General features: G+C 48.2%; 2 protein-coding genes across 3 annotated transcripts; one reads left to right on the plus strand and one right to left on the minus strand.

The window, feature by feature from the left end:
- Positions 1-5,833: 5,833 nt before the first annotated feature.
- HSD17B10 (hydroxysteroid 17-beta dehydrogenase 10) lies at positions 5,834-8,187 on the plus strand. Its single transcript, XM_066356227.1, has 6 exons — positions 5,834-5,951; positions 6,301-6,465; positions 7,057-7,221; positions 7,344-7,472; positions 7,552-7,660; positions 7,857-8,187. The coding sequence occupies exons 1-6, from the start codon at positions 5,925-5,927 to the stop codon at positions 8,045-8,047; spliced, it is 786 nt and encodes a 261-aa protein (XP_066212324.1). The 5' UTR covers positions 5,834-5,924; the 3' UTR covers positions 8,048-8,187.
- A 398-nt stretch (positions 8,188-8,585) lies between these two features.
- Positions 8,586-18,553, minus strand: RIBC1 (RIB43A domain with coiled-coils 1). Of its 2 annotated transcripts, none has more exons than XM_066356568.1 (7): positions 18,425-18,553; positions 15,484-15,600; positions 13,691-13,772; positions 13,139-13,483; positions 9,752-9,870; positions 8,923-9,317; positions 8,586-8,810 (listed from the first exon to the last, which is right to left on the minus strand). In XM_066356568.1, exons 1-7 carry the CDS (start codon positions 18,464-18,466, stop codon positions 8,729-8,731), a joined length of 1,182 nt encoding a protein of 393 aa, XP_066212665.1. In that variant the 5' UTR covers positions 18,467-18,553; the 3' UTR covers positions 8,586-8,728. The 2 variants fall into 2 exon arrangements, with proteins under 2 accessions (XP_066212665.1, XP_066212666.1); XM_066356569.1 differs by lacking the exon at positions 18,425-18,553 and adding an exon at positions 18,327-18,390.
- Between the last annotated feature and the right edge of the window lie 58 nt (positions 18,554-18,611).

The raw sequence follows: 18,611 nt of genomic DNA on the forward strand, positions 1-18,611 counted from the left end.
CACCTTTGTTTTTCTCTTGTCTCCTGGTATGGCTAATACCACTTGAGGACTGTGAGGTAATGCTGGATCTTCCTGGTTCTGCTGTCCCTGACATGCCCCTTTGCTCACCTCTGGCCCTCATGCACCCAAACTGATGGAACAGCTATTGTGTGCAAAAGCTGAGTTCAAGCTGTTTCCCATTTCCTAGTGATCTTTTTTTTTTTTTTTTTTTTTTTTTTTTTTTTTTTTGTATTTTTCTGAAGTTGGAAAGGGGGAGGCAGTCAGACTCCCGCATGTGTCCGACCGGGATCCACCCGGCATGCCCACCAGGCAGCGATGCTCTGCCCATCCTGGGGCATTGCTCTGCCGCAACCAGAGCCATTCTAGCACCTGAGGCAGAGGCCACAGAGCCATCCCCAGCGCCCGGGCAAACTCTGCTCCAGTGGAGCCCTGGCTGCGGGAGGGGAAGAGAGAGACAGAGAGGAAGAGAAGCAGATGGGCGCCTCTCCTGTGTGCCCTGGCCGGGAATCGAACCTGGGACTCCTGCACGCCAGGCCGACGCTCTACCACTGAGCCAACCGGCCAGGGCCTCCTAGTAATCTTAAGACAGAAATACAAACAATAGAGAGTGGATGCTCAATGGCACTGATAAGGCTGTGTACATTGCAATCCCGAAATCGACATTCTTTCTTCTCCAGACGTCTCTGGTGAAACGGATATGGCTGATACTGATATACTGCGGACATGACTGTTCCTGATAAGTTACTATGGTATTGCTGTTTGTATTGCTGACATAACTGTTCCATTTCCGGCAATTCCGCCTTTGTTTTTTTTTTTTCTTCCTCCTTTACTCTAAAACCCACCCACTTGCTTCTTGCACGGTAACAATGTGACTATAAAAAGCCTCAAGAAACCACCAGTCTGTGCTCAGACTTTGGAGTGTCAACTCCTCTGGGCCCACAGGCACAACAGTAGAAATTCCGGAGAAAGTGGGAGAGGCTGGGACCCAGAGCTCAGTGAGAAGAGCAAGCCCCAACAAGACCTCTCTTCTCTGAAACCCAAGGAAAGGATAGTATGGCTAGAAAGGATGTTGGAGGTGACAAGAGAGGAAGTATTTACCTAATGGTCTCCTTTTTCTCTAAACACAGGAGTTCTTAACCCAGACTTCACAGCCCTTTAGGAGTCTGTAAAGATAATTGAAGGCACCCATGGACTTGGATGGAGGGAGGGAATTACATTTTTTTCCCACTATCACTAACAAAAATGTAGTATGTCCTTCTCTAGGGGATGTGGATAACAAGCTGCAACAGCATAGCAGTACCTGTGGTTTTGTCACCAATGGAAATCAGATTTTCATACCTTATCATGGTTGTTGCAGATCTCCCAAAATAATCGCGTTGTTTTGAAAACATGGTAGTCACTAAATCTGTTGATAGAGCTTAGTGTTTAATGTATTGATAAAGAAGCACATATATTACTGCATGACAGATATATTTCTTATTATTTTGATAATTGTATTTCTTTTGTAATCCTATTTATCTTATGCATGTATTATTTTAGTAAGGTGTTCCTTAGATTTCACCAGACTGCCAGAGGTGTCCACAGCATAAAATAGGATAAGAGACACCACTCAAAATAGTAACAGCTGCTAACATTTACATAGCTCTTGCTAAAGACCAGATACTCTTCAAAGTACCTTTTTTCTTAGTTGTTAACTCATTTATTCCTAACAATCTGACAAGGTAGGTGCTTTGATTATGTCCATTTTACAGAAGAGGAAACTGAGGCACAACAGTTAAGTAATTGGCCCAAGGTCGTTCAACTAGTAAGTGATGGAGCTGAGATTCAAACCCAGGCCTTTTGGCTTCAGAACCTGTGCTAAAGTATCAGGACTTGAACTGGGAGAATGTCAAGGGGCACATGGTTTGAGGTTGAGGTGAGAATAGGTAAAGAGAGAGTGGTATTGCCTGACCAGGCGGTGACGCAGTGGATAGAGCGTCAGACTGGGATGCTCTATCCCAAGTTTGAGACCCCAAGGTCACCAGCTTGAGCGTGGGTTCATCTGGTTTGAGCAAAGCTCACCAGCTTGGATCCAAGGTCGCTGGCTTGAGCAAGGGGTTACTCGGTCTGCTGAAGGCCTGTGGTCAAGGCACATATGAGAGAGCAATCAATGAACAACTAAGGTGTCGCAACCAAAAACTGATGATTGATGCTTCTCATCTCTCTCCGTTCCTGTCTGTCTGTCCCTGTCTATCCCTCTCTCTGACTCTCTCTCTGTCTCTGTAAAAAAAAAAAGGGGTGTATTCTGGCCAGAAGAAAGGTAGGAAGAGGCTACTGGGCTGAAAGGAAATAGAAAGGCCCACAGAACAACAGGGTTTATGGAGATTAAAGAAGTGGTAGAGGGGAGGAGATCTGAGATGAGTGAGAGAACATGGTCAGAATGAGAGATGGTGGTGTGTAGACGCTGGGGACATGAGGGAGTCATTCCAAGGTTAATAATGTGGCTAAACAGAGATGGTTAAAATAGAGAGGAGGTGCCCTGGCTGGGTAACTCAGTTGGATAGAGCATTATCCCTAGGTTGTGAGTTTGATCCCCAGTCAGGGCACATACAGGAAGCAACTAATGAATGCATAGACGAGTGGGACAGCAAATTGATGTTTTCCTTTCTCTCTCTCTCTAAACATTTTTTTAAAAAAGAAATTTAAAGTAGAGGGAGGTAAAGGGCCCTAAAGTTGAGGAGGTGAAGTTCCCTAAAGTTGAGTAGATAAGGAATCATGAAGCTGGACCTGCACATTCTCCCAAGATTGATTGGTTGATTGACTCATTCATTCATTCATTCATTCATTCATTCATGCATGCATTTGTACTGAGTGTCTAGTATAGTCAGTGTTCTTAGCATTGGGTAGCCAGGAGATGAACTAGCAGGACAAGACTCTGCTACCATCATGAGCTTACTTTCCATCAGGGGAAGAACTACACAAACACGCACTGGGGAAAACAGCTGTGTTAGGCTTACTTGCTGGTTTACCAGGTGCAAGCACTTTGTGAAATTAGTGCATGAGCACGTGACAACATTATTCTAAGGATGTAAGCGCTTCGCCTCAGGGTGATGAGATCAGATTGCAGCCCACCACTAGCAGGTGCAGTTTGTTTCCTGATCTCTTGCGAACAAAACCGCGAAAAGCAGGTTTTCCTTTTCCTTTTTTTTTCTTTTTTTCCTTCTTTTGGCTTACCTGTCTTTGCAAGCCTCCAATAAATTTGTATGGCTCACCGTTTTTCGGCTCCACAGTTCCTTTACTGTCTGCACAAAATCAATGCAAATCTGCAAGGCCATGGCCACCAGCCTTACACACACACACACACACACACACACACACACACAAGGTCTAGGTAAACAAGGCTTAAAAGCTTTTAGGCACAATTCACAATGCCAGAAGTTCTGAAAAGCATAGGCTGTTTTATCATACTTTGGAGTCCAAACTCACTAGTTGACTAAACCTGACCTGAAGTAGTATATGGCTATTTATAATCTTGATTCACACTTAGTGTAAATTTTCATACTTTTCACTCTAGAAATAGTAATGTTCAATTTTAAGTGATGCTCCAGACCTTTCTCGGTAGTTATATAATATAGAGTATACGCAGTATATAGAGTTATGTAATATTGAGTACGTCTTCCTTTCTAAAATTGAAAAACTTCTGAATTCCAAAACATATTTGGCCCCAAGGTTGGAAAAAAGATTATGGACCTGTAAGTGCTATGCAGAAAATTTAAATATGCAATGTGCTTGTTTGCAAACCAGCTACTGTGCACACAAGGCAAGGAAAGATGGAAGAATGAGGCAGACCACTCCAGATGGGTAGGTGGCAGGGAACTTACATATGACGCTTGTCTTGGGTGGCCACAATATAAGTACATCTCTGTACCCACTGTCAGAATTTTATTTTTTTTAATTTATTGATTGATTGATTTTTATAGGGAGAGGAAGGGAAAGAGAGAGAGACAGAAACATTGACCTGTTCCTGTATGCGCCCTGACCAGGCACATCAAACCGGAACCTATCAAACCCGGAACCTTTGCATATCAAAATGATGATTCAACCAACCGAGCCATCGGTCAGAGCATCACTGCCAGAATTATAAAAGTTTATACAGTGGCCTTAACTGGGTTCAGTCACAGATGGTCTCAACAACACATTACTTTCTCAAAGCTGTGTCCTTGAAACAGTTCCGGCTGTGGGAATGGTGAGTAGAGTGTATATTCCAAGGATAGGGGTGTGGGTAAGAAGGCATCAATTGCTTGGTTCCAGCTAGCAGGACAACTGAAAGTCACATCTGCTTGATGACCTCTTCCAACACAATGGGATAGTAACTAGGTGGCTACAGCTTGAGAGATCAGAGAGGGGGGTTGACAGTTAAGCAAACCATGCGAAAGGCAGTAGTGCAAAGATCCGGGGGAGAGCATTCCAAGCAGAAGCAACAGCTAATGCAAAGATGAACACAAAGAGGCCACTGTGGCTGGAGTGTATTGGGCCTGGTGAGGAACTATAAATTGCTGGAAGGACTTCAGGTAGTCAGAAAGATTGTGAGTATAGTACTAAATCTTTTGACAAATATGGTGTAGGGACCATGAATGTGGCAGTTGTCAAAAACTAGGAGGTCTTCCTCAGTGGAAAAGCACATGGGGAGTGTAGATAGAGGAAACAGAAAGCCGAACAGGGTTTAAAATGTAGAGTAAGATTTATTGCCTGAAGACTTTGGGGAAAAGTATAGAAGGAAGTCAGATTAGGTAGGTTAGATGGACTCAAGATTCTAATTGGGATGCTGGTTGTTCTAGGATGACCAAATACCTGAATCTTAAATGACAGACTCTCGTTGAGCTCCAATCCACAATGTGTGATCTGGACTTTTGGGTTCAAAATCTGTTAGACACAGAGGACAGTAGCAAAGGTTGAACTGGTAAAAGATGTTTTTGCTTCTTTATTTATGCCTCTCTGTACTTGTGTTTCTCAGCAGCTCTGTCTTCAAATGTCTGTCTCCTAGCTTCTGTGTCTCTTACACATCCCTATCTGCAGAGGCGGATTAAGGTCGGTTTGGCCCTGGGAACAGAAGAAAATATTGGGCCCCTTAAAAAAAAGAGAGAGACAGAGAAAATAAGAATACATGCTAACCATATTTTAAAATTAAAAAAAAATATTATGTACTATTAATGTTAAAATTGAACATATGAAACCAAACTTGATGTCATTAGAAAAAAAGTGTAAAGTTGGGGTTTTGCGGGGCTCTTCAGAAGTCGGGGCCCAGGGCGCGCGCCCGGTGTGCCTGCTGTTAAATCCGCCCCTGCCCATCTATGTTATCTCTCCTGGCAGCTTTGTTCCTTCAATCTCTTCCTCAACACATCCCTCTCTACGTGGCTCTCAGAATCTCTACCTTTGGATATTCATGTCTGAGTCCCAGAATCTGGTTCTCTTACCTTCCTTGGTCTGTGCCTGTACTGTAATTATCTCTTTTCCAATGCAACTGTGCTTTCCTGGAAGGCATGAACCCTTTATTATTCCTCTTGGTATCCCGTGTCCCGCACAAAGCCTAGCATGTAAGAGTCTCTCAGATACGTTTATACTTGAATGAAGGATTTTTCCGAGGAAAAAGGAACACTCTCTCAATCTCCTGCCTCCCTCCTCCCCGCCCTCTCCCGCAGGGCTGGCCGCCTGCCCTCGAGCCAGTTAGAGAGTGGGGTGGAGGGTGTAGCATTGCGCTGTAGCTCTTAGGTTCTTTCCCCAGGAGACAGAACTCTTTGAAAGCACCTTCTGGCGGCCTAACCTTCACCACAGAGGGCGGGGCCAGTAAGCAGACGCCGGGAAGCCCCGCCCACTCCGTCGGTCACGCCCCGCGTCTTCGCCAATAAGAGAGCATCACAGCGGTAGGAAGAAGAGGGTTCCGGAAAATGGCTGCGGTGTGTCGGAGCGTTAAGGTATTCAGGTTCTCGCCCCTGCGGCTTGTCCTGCTGCATCTGCTGGGACCGTTGCGGCCGTGGAACTAGGGGAAAGAGATCGGTGCTGGGAGAAATTGGTCACACGTATCTGGGCCTGGTATTGCGGCGGTGGGGCTCGGGGGTGAAGGTCAGCTCTCCACAGCACATGTATGTGGGGTGACTGGGTGGACTGTCCGGGGATGAGAAACCTAGAGGTGCCGTCAGTAAGGAGAAGAGGCACACCTGTGTCATTCTGCAGCAGTAACCAGGACCTTCCCTTGCAGAAGCCTGGAGAACAGGCAGTTGAAAGGGTTGCACAGTGTAGCCGTTGACCTTGCCCTCTTTACAGGGCCTGGTCGCCATAGTAACCGGAGGCTCCTCGGGCCTAGGCCTGGCCACAGCAGAGCGGCTGGTGGGACACGGGGCTTCTGCTGTTCTTCTGGACCTGCCCAGCTCGCAGGGAGAGGCCCAGGCCAAGAAGTTGGGGAAGAACTGCGCCTTCGCCCCAGCTGATGTAAGTGGAGTCACTTCAAGTCTCCCCAGGATACCCGCCTGGGAACTCATGGGGTCCCGCCCCTCCCATAGGGTACTGTCTATGTGAGCTGTAGACGCATCTCCTTTTCCCTTCACAACAATGAGGATGGGGGTTGGACATATCAGCATCTCCAAGAGGGGTATGTATAGTTTGAAAATTCATATGCTTCCCTGTAATTTTATATTTACAAAGTTGAAAAACTTCACGAAACAAACTACAGACACTAAAGCTTGATGCAGTCATCTTAGCAGGTGGGGGGGTACAAAAAAAAAGCTAGTCTATATTCATACACTAAATCTGAAACAGTGCTCTGATCTACAGCGATTGAGAATCTCCACTGGTGTGTGAATTTATCAAAAGAAGGCATACATTTGAAAAATGTTTTGAAACACTGTTCTGTAGTACATAACATTTTCAGCTTTATCCGACTTGAACTTTTCTTGGTCTCTCCCTTGCTTACATAATTCTGCACTTCCCTCCCATAGGTTTAGGGGTGTGTGTGTGTGTGTGTGTGTGTGTGTGTGTGTGTGTGTTGGGTGATGAATACCTTCTCCACTTTTCCCTCTAAAGGTGACCTCAGAGAAGGACGTGCAAGGAGCCCTCACTCTAGCAAAAGAAAAGTTTGGCCGTGTGGACGTGGCAGTCAATTGTGCAGGCATTGCAGTGGCCATCAAGACATACAACTTAAAGAAGAAGCAGGCCCATACCTTGGAGGACTTCCAGCGAGTTATCAATGTGAGGCTTTGGAGGTTCTCCAAGGGTAGGAATAAGAGGTGTTTGGCTGTGGGTGCCCCCAAAACTTTTAGGGGACAAAAGGCTGCCTCTGCCTCCTAACTATCTTTCTACTGGTACTCCAGGTGAATCTAATAGGCACCTTCAATGTGATCCGCCTTGTGGCTGGTGAGATGGGCCAGAATGAACCAGACCAGGGAGGCCACCGTGGAGTTATCATCAACACCGCCAGTGTGGCTGCATTTGAGGGCCAGGTGTGTGAGCAGGGCAAGGCTTGTCCTTCCTCAGTGACTACTGGTACCCTTCCACCTATGACCTCCACTCTTTCTCCAGGTGGGACAAGCTGCATACTCTGCTTCCAAGGGGGGCATAGTGGGCATGACATTGCCCATTGCTCGAGATCTGGCTCCCATGGGCATCCGGGTGATGACCATTGCTCCAGGTAGACATATCCCCTCCCTGCCACACCTGGGTTTGGGTGGGATACACGGCCAATTGAGAGGGAAGTATCTACCATCTAAGCAGCAGTAGCCTTCCATTCTGGGCATAGGGAAGCACTACAACTAGGGATAAGGTGAGGGGGGATTGCGTAAACATGAAAGTGAGGGTGGGGCTTTCACTCTGGCTCTCTTGTCTAGGCCTATTTGGCACCCCACTGCTGACCAGCCTCCCAGAGAAAGTGCGCAACTTCCTGGCCAGCCAGGTGCCCTTCCCCAGCCGACTGGGCGACCCTGCTGAATATGCTCATCTGGTACAGTTCATTGTGGAGAATCCATTCATCAATGGAGAGGTCATCCGGCTGGATGGGGCCATCCGCATGCAGCCTTGAGGGAGAGAGCAGAGAAAACACACTCTTCCACCTCCTTGTCCCGGCATACTGAACTCCAGCTTGAGAGGAAGCCCGGTGACCATTTTGTAACTCTGCCTACTAGTCACCCTCTGTGCCTAATAAAGTCTCTATTTCTTTTCTTTTCTCTCTTTTTTTTTTTTAAGTGAGAGAGATGAGAAGCATCAGCTCATAACTACGTCACTTTAGTTGTTCACTGATTGCCTCTCATACGTGCCTTGATCTAGGGGCTCAAGCTGGTGACCCCGTGCTCAAGCTGGTGAGCATCTTGAACCTGGGACCTCAGTGTCCCAGGTCAACACTATCCACTGTGCCACCACCAGTCAGGTAGAGTCTCTATTTCTTATAGGAAGTGGGCAGCTCTGTGTGCTGGGGGAACTGACACGGGGCAGAAAGGTGAGTGGGTGAAGACTGACAGGGTCGATGCATAGATCCCAGGGGTGGCAAGTGCAAAGCATTACGTCACACCTTTTGTGTCCTATTACAACACATGGTCTTGATTTTAGTGAACAACTTTATTATCGAGGCTTGAAGGTGGGGGTAACTGGCTCAGTTCTTCCTCTGCGGACTGGATTGTAAGGAGTCTGCAACATTTTCCTCTTTGATTCCTAGGTTCTGTGAGCTTGATGGAGGTGGGGGGAAGAAGAGCCGACCACCTTGAGCTCAGCGGCTGCTAGTGTTGAACTGTAGATGATATTGGGTTGTAGGCTGATTGGTGTAGATCATTGAATTCAGGTAATTCTGGCTGTGAAAGAAGTCCAGAGGCATCAACTGATGGGCTTTTCCTCTCTCCCTAGCCCTCACCATTCCTCCCCACCCCTTGGCAGCCATCCCTGCTGCCACCCCCTAGAACTCACTGGGTGCTTTGCTCATTAGCCAGCTCCTGGTTGAAGGAGCCCAGCCCTCTCCGAAATTCAGCACACAGTTCCCTCTCCTGTTCTTCTAGCTCCATAGTTGCTTGGGCCAGGCTTATGGCCTGGCTTCCCCATTTGGCATCTAGTTCTTGTTCGGCCTGGCGCTGTGCCTTCTTTTCATGACGTTGTGCTTCCTGGGCTTTGTTGATGGCAGTTCGCTGCTCTGGAGTCATGCCCTTCCAGCACTGGGGCTGGACCCGGTGGGGATCTACAGAGCTTTGGGCAGCCTGAGGATTCTCAGTCAGTAGGTCACTCCTGATCTGGTACTGGATCTCACTCATGTTTGCCTCCTGTTCCCACTGACGTTCTCGGCGCTTTCTCTCGGCTACCTCAGCTGCCTGGTGGGATCCCTGAATGTGAGCATTTGGGTGCCCAACCTCAAGGAACTCTCAGTCAGAGGGAAGGAGGAGACATGGCCCTACTTTCCTCCATCTCAGGGATATTAGGAACAGGTATTGCATAGGCCTTGAATGACCTAAGGTGGGGAAGGGGTGGAAGAGAGGGAACTTCCCTGCCCTCTAGAAGCCCTTAGACTGAGCAGCTGGGGGAGGGAAGGCAGTGTTTTGTTCTCAAGTCCTGCTGAATCCAGAGGTGAGGAATGGCATCTTCCACCCCAAGAGGGCCCGTGGGTAAAGGGGGAAGCCCTCAGGTAGATGAAAGGGCTGGTGTTGATTCAAGAAGTATTTTGGGGGGAAAGATGTGGATAAGGTTCGCCAGGACTTTGTTCAGGGAGTTAGGGAGAGCCCAGAGCACTGGATAGCTCAGGCCATACCTTGGCTCTGTTGGCGTTGGCTATGGCACACTTGATGGCTTTGCGACAGGACTCCTCCAGCCTGGCCATCTGGGCAGCCTGCATGTCCGCTGCTAGGCGCAGCTGGTTGCTGAGCTCATCTACACAGAGAAATATAGCCAAGGTACTGTACTGGCCTGCTCCACTCCGGGTTCACTCATTCAGCCATGTGTGCAACAAGCATTGTTGGTGTGTGTGTATGTTTCAGAATGGGGGTAATATCCTAACTGTAGGGATGTGGAAAGAGCGACTCTGTGTGGCTAAGGAAAGCCAAAGTGGCAGTAACAGAATTTCTCAAGTGCCTAACCAAAAGATGCCTCCAGTGGATCCCAATGCCAGCTCTGTTGCTTCTAAGCTGTGTGACCTTAGGGATCATTCTGTCTCTCGGAGCTTCAGTCTAAGAACCATGTGTTGGGTTCTGAGAACACCATGGAATTAGATCCTGTCCTCAAAGAGCTCCCTGTCTAGTGTGGGGATAGATAAACATAGATCATCGTACCACAATGTGGTAAGGTCATTAACAGAGATGTATACAGGGCATTATGAGAGCTCTGGATGGTGAGTGAGAGGAAGGCTTCCAGGAGGAGGTGGTCCTGTTGCATACAGGCAGAAAGAGCAAAGGGAATTCCAGGCCACAGGCATAATATGAGCGGAGATATTGACACAGGGCAGCTGTGCTGGTTTTGCTTCTTCTTGAACATGCCAGACACTCCTACCTCATTGACTTGTAATAGATGTTAGTTAGTCTTGGCTCAGCTTTCTTGCTTCCCTCAGGTCTTTGCTCAAACGTTTCTACTTCAGTGAGGCCTTCCCTCTCTCTCCTACCTAAAATTGCAACCTGTCTGCCTCCAACATTTATCTCCCCTGAATTTTTCTCCCTGGCATTTGCCAGCACCCAATATATTCTGTATGTAAAATTATTTTCTGTTGACTGTCTCTCTTCTCACTAGAAGGTAATCTTTGTGAGGGAAGGGTTTTCTTCTGTTTCATTCACTACCATGTGCTAGCACCTAGATCGGAGCCTGGCACATAGTAGGTACACAATGAATTCATTTGACAAATATTTATTGAGCACCTACTATGGAACATAAAATGCAAGCGGCTAAAGAGTTTTTCAGGGACCAGACTAACGGCCAGAAACTTCACCGGAGGGTGGTGGGGAACATGGGAGGATTTTAAGCAAGGAGGTGACATGGTTAGACTTGCATTTTAGAAATCTCCTTCTGGTAGACAATGGAGACAGGGAAGCCGTCTTGGAGGCTAGCACTTGGCCAGTTGGGAGGACTCGAAGTGATGGAAAGGGTAGAAGGGAAGTATTTAGGAGGTTATCTCAGCAGTGCGTGGATGAGGGAGTAAAGGAGAAAAGACTCAGGGGTCCTTCGCAGGTGCTGACTTAGATGGCTGGGTGCATGGTGTGGCCACCACCAGAAGTAGAAGCTACAGAATGAAGAGCAGGTTAAGGGGCACTGATAAATATTCTGTTTAGGAAGTTGAGTTGGAGGTGGTCAGCAGACATCTAGATATCTGATTCTGCAGATAGAGTCAGCACAGAAGTGATGACATGGCAGCTGATACCAGAATGAGAGCTGAGGACACCTGAGGTAAGTATGCAGGGGAGGGAGAGCAATGTGCTAGGGACAAAGTGTCAAGAAGGAAGGAGTAGAAGGAAGGGGGACCCACAAAGGGCAGACAGAGAAGGATGGTCAGAAAGGTACGAGCAGAATGTGCTGTCACAGAAGCCAAGGAAGAGAGCGGTTCAAGAAGGAAGATGTAACCAGAGTCAAGTGTAGCAAGAAAGATCCAATCAAGGAGGAAAGTAAACAGCCTCGTGGACCTGACAACACCAAAGGCCTCGGTGGTTTTAGTAAGAGAAGTGGCAGTGAACTTGTGGGGAGAAACGAGATCTGAGGGGGTTGAGGTGTGGCTGGGAAGTTAGGAAGAAGAGACAAGAGGAAACAGTTTACGAAAAGTACGGTTGTAAAAGCAGGTTTTCTTTAAGACGATTTAGAGGTGAGCATGTTTACAGCCTGCGCAGAAGGGACCACTGGAAGGGGAAGTGCTGAGAACACGGGGGAGGAGGAGTGGGAGGGCCCTCTGAGGAAGCACGGCCTGAGCGGCAGGGCAGGGAAGATGGGGTCTGCAGCACAGGCTGAAGGCTTGGCTTTGAAGACGCACAGTGACATGGACTTCAGAGACTGAAGGGCTGGGGGTGAGGAGAGTGGGTCCACCATTTCATTTCACTCTTCACAGCAACCCGGAGAGAAAAAGACCAGCCCCATTTTCCAGATGGGGACACAGAGAGGTCAGAGGTGAATAAAAACACTCCGACTTACACAGTCGGCAAGTAGCAGGTTGGAATTTGAATCCAGGTCTCTGGAGGAATCGGCCCATACTCTTTCCATCCCGCTGCGTGGGCTCGCACTCGGCACAGTGCTGATCCTGCGCCCCGCTGCCTTCTCACACCCCTGCCTCGGCCATCAGGCTGCTGGCCCCACAGGGCCACTACAACTGCTCTGACAAATCAGCAACTCCTCCGAATTTCCAAATCTTACACAGGTCTCCGTTCCTGTCTGAACTGCTCCAGGGCATTGACAGTACTGGACAACTGGACAACTCCCTCCGAAGTTTCTCTCTTGGCCTCTGAGGCCCCACTTTCTCATGGAGAGTAAGAGAAGGCCAGTATCGCACAGTCACTCTCTTTCCCTTCCTGTCTTTCAAAATAAAATAAAATAAAAAAGGATTTTTCTTTTCGTTCACTGTGCTAGACACAAGGTACGTAGCTTAATATTTGCTGAATACTGAAATGGATTTGTTACCCCTCTGCTTAAAACCCTTAAGTGGTTACCTACTGCCTACACAGTAAAGTCACAATTGCTTAGTTTGGTGTTAGTTTTCTCTTCCTCTAAACCCTCAACCCTGGGCTGCACTGAGCTAAACTGTGTGTATCCTAAACCAGAAGACCATTCACAGACCCAGTGCTACAGATTGTACTCACATACAGAATCTCATTTCATTCACATGTGAGCTCTGTGTGGTGTGGATTATTACTGCCATTTTAAAGATGAGGAAACTGAGGCACAGAGGAAGATTCATTTGCCCAAACCAGTTAGTAAGCAGCAGAGCTAGTAGGTCTGCCTTCACTGTACTGCCTCCAGGTAATGGAATGACAGGCTGATGGGGACCAATGGCTATACTGTCAGTTACTGAAGGAAGTTGGGAAGGTTGCGGTCTGATCAGTCTCTTAGCAGCAGCCTATGAGTAATTGGACCTCCTCCCACAGTTCTGGTGTCCTGGGTGCTGTACCCGACTCAGGACAATCCCCCCTCCCCCCAGGCCTCAGGTCTCACCCTGGAGGGCCCAGCCGCTTACCTATATGCATCTCTTCAGCCCTGGCTTGCTGTTTCTCCTGCATTTGCTTCTCCAGGCTGTACCTAAACCGCTCCTGTTCCATTCTCAGGCATGCGGCCTGGTCCAGGTACTCCTCGGAGAAGCACTGCAGGCTGGATGGGCCACAGTAGGGATTATTGTTCCCAGGATGGGCTGGAAACTCATTCCACAGATGGTTTTGCTCCCAAAGGTCAAAATCATGACTATGCTGGAGCTGTTGCTTCTGCTCCCGAAAGTCCTGGACTTTTCTGGACAGCCGACGTGCCCGTTCTGCCTCTTCCCTCTCTAGCATCTGGGCTACCACATCATACTTCAGTTGGTTGGTACCTGGGAGTGGCAGACAGGGACGTGGGGAAGGCCCCCATAGGAAGGACAGCAACCACTCAGCACAGCCTTGCTCCCAGGGCCCATCTGGTTTGTTCCAGCACAGCCCCGCCCAGGCCTCAGGCCCCGCCCCAAGGCAGAACTGCCCTATCAGCCCACTCAGTCCCTTACTTGACCCTCCTTTACAGGCCTCTGGCCTTGGGCTTTTACCATAAACTGCCTCCTTGCTCTTCTCTGTTGCCTCCCGAAGCTTCCGCTCTTCCACCTGCCTGTCCAAAGCTTCAACATCCACCTGATTCCAAAGAAATGAGCTAAATCGTGGTAGGGCCCAGCAGCATGCCTTAAACTGCTCAGAAATCCCACTTCAAACTCCTCATATGGATCCCCAGTACCTTCTGGATAACGTTCCACCGTCTCGGCATGGTTTATAATCCCCTAGCTTCTGCCTCGCTCCGCAACCTCATCTCCATACCCTCTTCCCCTGTTCTGCCCTCAGCAGTTCTATGCATATCTTTTTTTTTTTTTTTTTTGTATTTTTCTGAAGCTGGAAATGGGGAGAGACAGTCAGACTCCCGCATGCGCCCGACCGAGATCCACCCGGAACGCCCACCAGGGGCTAAGCTCTGCCCACCAGGGGGCGATGCTCTGCCCCTCCGGGGCGTCGCTCTGCCGCGACTAGAGCCACTCTAGCGCCTGGGGCAGAGGCCAAGGAGCCATCCCCAGCGCCCGGGCCATCTTTGCTCCAATGGAGCCTTGGCTGCGGGAGGTGAAGAGAGAGACAGAGAGGAAGGAGGGGGGGGTGGAGAAGCAAATGGGTGCTTCTCCTATGTGCCCTGGCCGGGAATCGAACCCGGGTCTCCTGCACTCCAGGTCGACGCTCCACCGCTGAGCCAACCGGCCAGGGCCACTCTATGCATATCTTAAGCTGTTTCACACCAACAGTTTTTGCTCCAGCCACTCCTTCCACTTGGAACACTCTTCCTTTCCTCTTTACTGAAACTTATTTGTCCCTCAAACTCAGATGTCACTTTCCCGACCCCTCTGGAAGGTGCTACTCCCACAGGATATAGGACCCACTGCCCACATTATATTGAAGTTTGCCTCTATCATGATGTTTACCACAATGTGAGCCCATTAAGGGCTGAGACCGGGCCTTACTTTTGTACTTCTACTGTGCAAACCAGTGCTTGGCACAGAGCAGGCCCTAGGAAACACTTGCCAAGTGGATCTCAATCACCCCAGTCACCCCTCATCCAACTGCTTGCTTGTGTCAGGCACTCTGCTCTGGTTTCCAGAGACACCACCATAAGTTAATACCTCAACATTTCCTTTTAGCCTCATTCTACTGAGGAGGAGCTTGAAGCTCAGAAGACACGTGACTCATGCAGGCATCCCGTAAAGAGCAGACCTGGCCCTTGAGCACAGGTGTGGAGTCTTCCAGAATACCAGGATGCATCCTCCCTTGATCCACCCCCACCCAGCAATCTACTATTTTTTTGTAAACTGTCAATATTTTCTCTTTTTTTTTTTTTTTTTTAAAATTACCCATTCATCCATTTAAAACGTTTCAAAATCATGTAAAGGAGGATAGAGCTTAGTGAAGACTCAGTGTCCCTCCCACCTCTGCCCCTCAGCCTGGTCAACAGTTTCTTATGTAGTCTTCCAGAGAGAGTTTAGGCATATACAGTATCAAATACCCTTTAGATTTCATTTGGCTCCACATTGTTTGTCCCTCAAGAACCCGGCCACTTGGCCCAGAACTGACTGGAGAGGAGTCAGCTGTCACCGGCTTCTCTTCGCCCAGTCTTTCCCCCTGGAGCCTCAACCTCCTTCCTAGGCCTTTGCACGCCTGGGGGCGGGCGCCTTTTCCCTCTCTCCTTCCTCTCCAGCTCTAGGGCCTGCTCAAATCAGGGAGGGGCTCTACCAGGTGCTGCTATGTTTTTCTCCAAGTACAAAATGTGAGGTGGCTCTGGCTCTCAAGAAAATCACTGCTACCCACTCACCCCCATAACTCGGGTCCGCACATCAAAGAATCGTTTCTGCCGCTCCTTTTCTCGATTTCTTCTAGCCTCAATGGCTGCCATCTCCTTGGGATCCGGTGGCGGGTTTAGGTGAAACATCTGGAGAAAGGGTGAAGTGGGATGGCCCGTTAGTGCTATAACCCACCCCCCTTCTTTTCTCCCCGCAGCACCTCACGTTATTGATGCCTACTGATTTTAATTTCCTGTTATGTATTTCTTTATTTTTAAAGATTTTATTAATTTTTTAGAGAGGGGAGAGAGAGAGAGAGAGAGAGAGAGCAAGGAAGAAGTGGAAAGTATCCACTTGTATTAGTTGTTTCTCATGTGTGCCTTGACAGGCAAGCCCAGGGTTTCAAACTGGCGACCTCAGCATTCTAGGTCAATGCTTTATCCACTGCGCCACCACAGATCAGGCGTTCTGTTATATTTCATATTTGTGTCCTTCATCTCTGCTGTCACCAATCTAATTCAGGTCTTATAATCTGGTGCCAGGCAATATTTCCAGAAGCCTCACTGGCCTCACTTGCTATAGTGTTACCCTGTTTCTTCCCCTGCACTGCTTACCAGAGTGATCCTTCTGAAAGTGAATCTGACCATTGCACCCCTCATCTTCAAATCTTTAAAAAGCAGCTTTAAAGCAAATGGCTTCCTGGTGTTTACAAGATGAAGTCTACCCCCATCTGCTATATTTATAAGGATGTCTCCATGATCTCACCTTTCCAAGTTCCAAACTCATTTACAGCACTCTCACTTTCACATTATGCTTTATTAAGTTTTCTTCATTTCGGTAATCAGCTCTACCATTTCCCCTTTATTTATTTTTATTATTCTGTAGTCAAACTAAAGGCTAACATTTGCCTGTGTTCCTTCATGTGTTGGGAAGCTGACTTTTGGCATGTGAGCCAGTTAAAGCCACAGTCAAAACACTTGTGCAAACATAAATCTTATTTCTTTCGCCTGCTTAAAACCCTCCCCTGCCTTCCCACTGTACTTAGAGTCAGATCCAAATTCCTAATCGTAGGCTTTCAAGATCCAGTTCCTGTATACCTCTTCAGTTCATCTCATGCCACCTGCTCCCTTGTTTACTTACAGTGCTCTAGGCACACTGGTATCAAGTCCTGCAATAAACACCTTTCCACCTCAGGGCCTTATACACAACCATTCTTTTGTTTGGAACACCATTCCTCAACTCCTTCTACAGCTACTTCCTATTTTTTTTAAATTATTTTGTGGCCCTGGCCAGTTGGCTCAGTGGTAGAGCGTCGGCATGGCATGCAGGAGTCCCGGGTTCGATTCCTGGCCAGGGCACACAGGAGAAGCGCCCATCTGCTTCTCCACCCCTCCCCCTCTCCTTCCTCTCTGTCTCTCTCTTCCCCTCCTGCAGCCAAGGCTCCATTGGAGCAAAGTTGGCTCGGGCGCTGAGGATGGCTCCATGGCCTCTGCCTCAGGCGCTAGAATGGCCCTGGTGGCAACAGAGCGATGCCCCAAATGGGCAGAGCATTGCCCCCTGGTGGGCATGCTGGGTGGATCCTGGTCAGGTGCATGCGGGAGTCTGTCTGACTGCCTCCCTGTTTCCAACTTCAGAAAAATACAAAAATAAAAAATAAAATAATTTTGTGATTGTGAAATATTAGATTCATACAGGAGAATATATATAACCCATACATAAGGTAGGAAGCATGATAAAATAGAGATCCATGAAGCAGCTCTCCAACTTAAGAAATAGAACATGATCAATACTTTTAAGTATCCTGTATCTTTTCTCCCTCATCCTTATCCTGAAAGATAAACATTGTCTAAAATGTTACCACTCCCTTACTAATATGCATTAATATACTATGTGTACCATTTGCTGAACAATATTTTAAAACATTTTCTTGTCTTGGAACTTTATAAAATGTCATGAAGTATGTATTATTCTACACCTTGCTTTTTTCACTCATGTTCATTCTATCATTTAACAAATATTTGCAGAGTGCCTACTGTCAGATACTCTTAAGCATCAGGAGATAACAAGGAGCATAAGTGATAAAAAAAAAATCTGAGTCCTTGTGAAGGGGAAGATTCCACATTTAAGTTTCTTGGACTGCTAAGGCCATGACCTTAGTAATAAGTAGGTATAAAGTGATAAGGGGATGATGGGATGAAGGAGAGGGATATAAAAGAGGGATATATAGTAAGGGGAAAGAGGAAGGAGGGCAACAGGACAATTGATGGGAGTGGAAGACAGAGAGCAGAGAGAGAAGAGGAAGGGGGAGGCAAGGGTTGGGGCAGAGGGGGCTGGAGAGGAGGGAATGGGTTGGGAGGTGAAGCATGACAAGAGAGATAGGAAATGGGGAGAAGGGAAGAAGGATAAAGGTTAAAGGTGAAGAACATTGGCCTAGGGACTCTGACTCCCAACAGTTCACACAAAAGACCTTTCTCTGCAAGGAGTCCCAATTTTGAAGCTCCTAGCTGGCTTCTAGGTTCAAGTTACCAAGTGGCTCAGGTCCACGACTGCTCCTTCGGCTACAGAGCCAGTCTCTGAACTCTTCTTGGAGGAAAAGGAGGGAGACAGGGGATAGGGGCAGAACCTCTGGTCACAGCTTTCCCCAGCCCATATACCTGTCGCTCCAGAGTACCCTCATCTCCCTTCACACCCCATCCCACCTCTAACTTCAACCTGTTCCGCCTCCATTCACATCAAAGCCTTAGCTCACCTAACGCCGAATCCTCCCGCTGGCCCTCTTTACCCAGCCCTCCGCTCCTCGGGGTCCTCCCAATTCCCGACCCCACTCTTGTTTGAGACTTAACTGGCCAGGGTAAAGCCACAGCCAATCTCCCACCTTTCTCCTGCCCTGGAGGGCGTAGCCACACTGTGACTTCTAACTCGTGTTTACTCCAATCCCCAGATTTTCTCAGTGCTCCAGGAACAGCTACCTACCTTCGTGATTGGGTAGACAGCGGCGGCGTTCTGTGTTGCCATGCAACAAGGAAGGGGGCGGGACCCAAACGCTTGTCCAAAGCTTGCGTCCTGGCAACGGAACAACAAAACTTTTATGACAGCTAGAAAGCCCCGCCCCTGGCTCCCGCCCACGCTGGAAGCCGGAAATCCCGTTCGGACTGGACTT

Source organism: Saccopteryx leptura, chromosome X, assembly GCF_036850995.1.
Source record: "Saccopteryx leptura isolate mSacLep1 chromosome X, mSacLep1_pri_phased_curated, whole genome shotgun sequence".
Classification (NCBI taxonomy): Eukaryota; Metazoa; Chordata; class Mammalia; order Chiroptera; family Emballonuridae; genus Saccopteryx; species Saccopteryx leptura.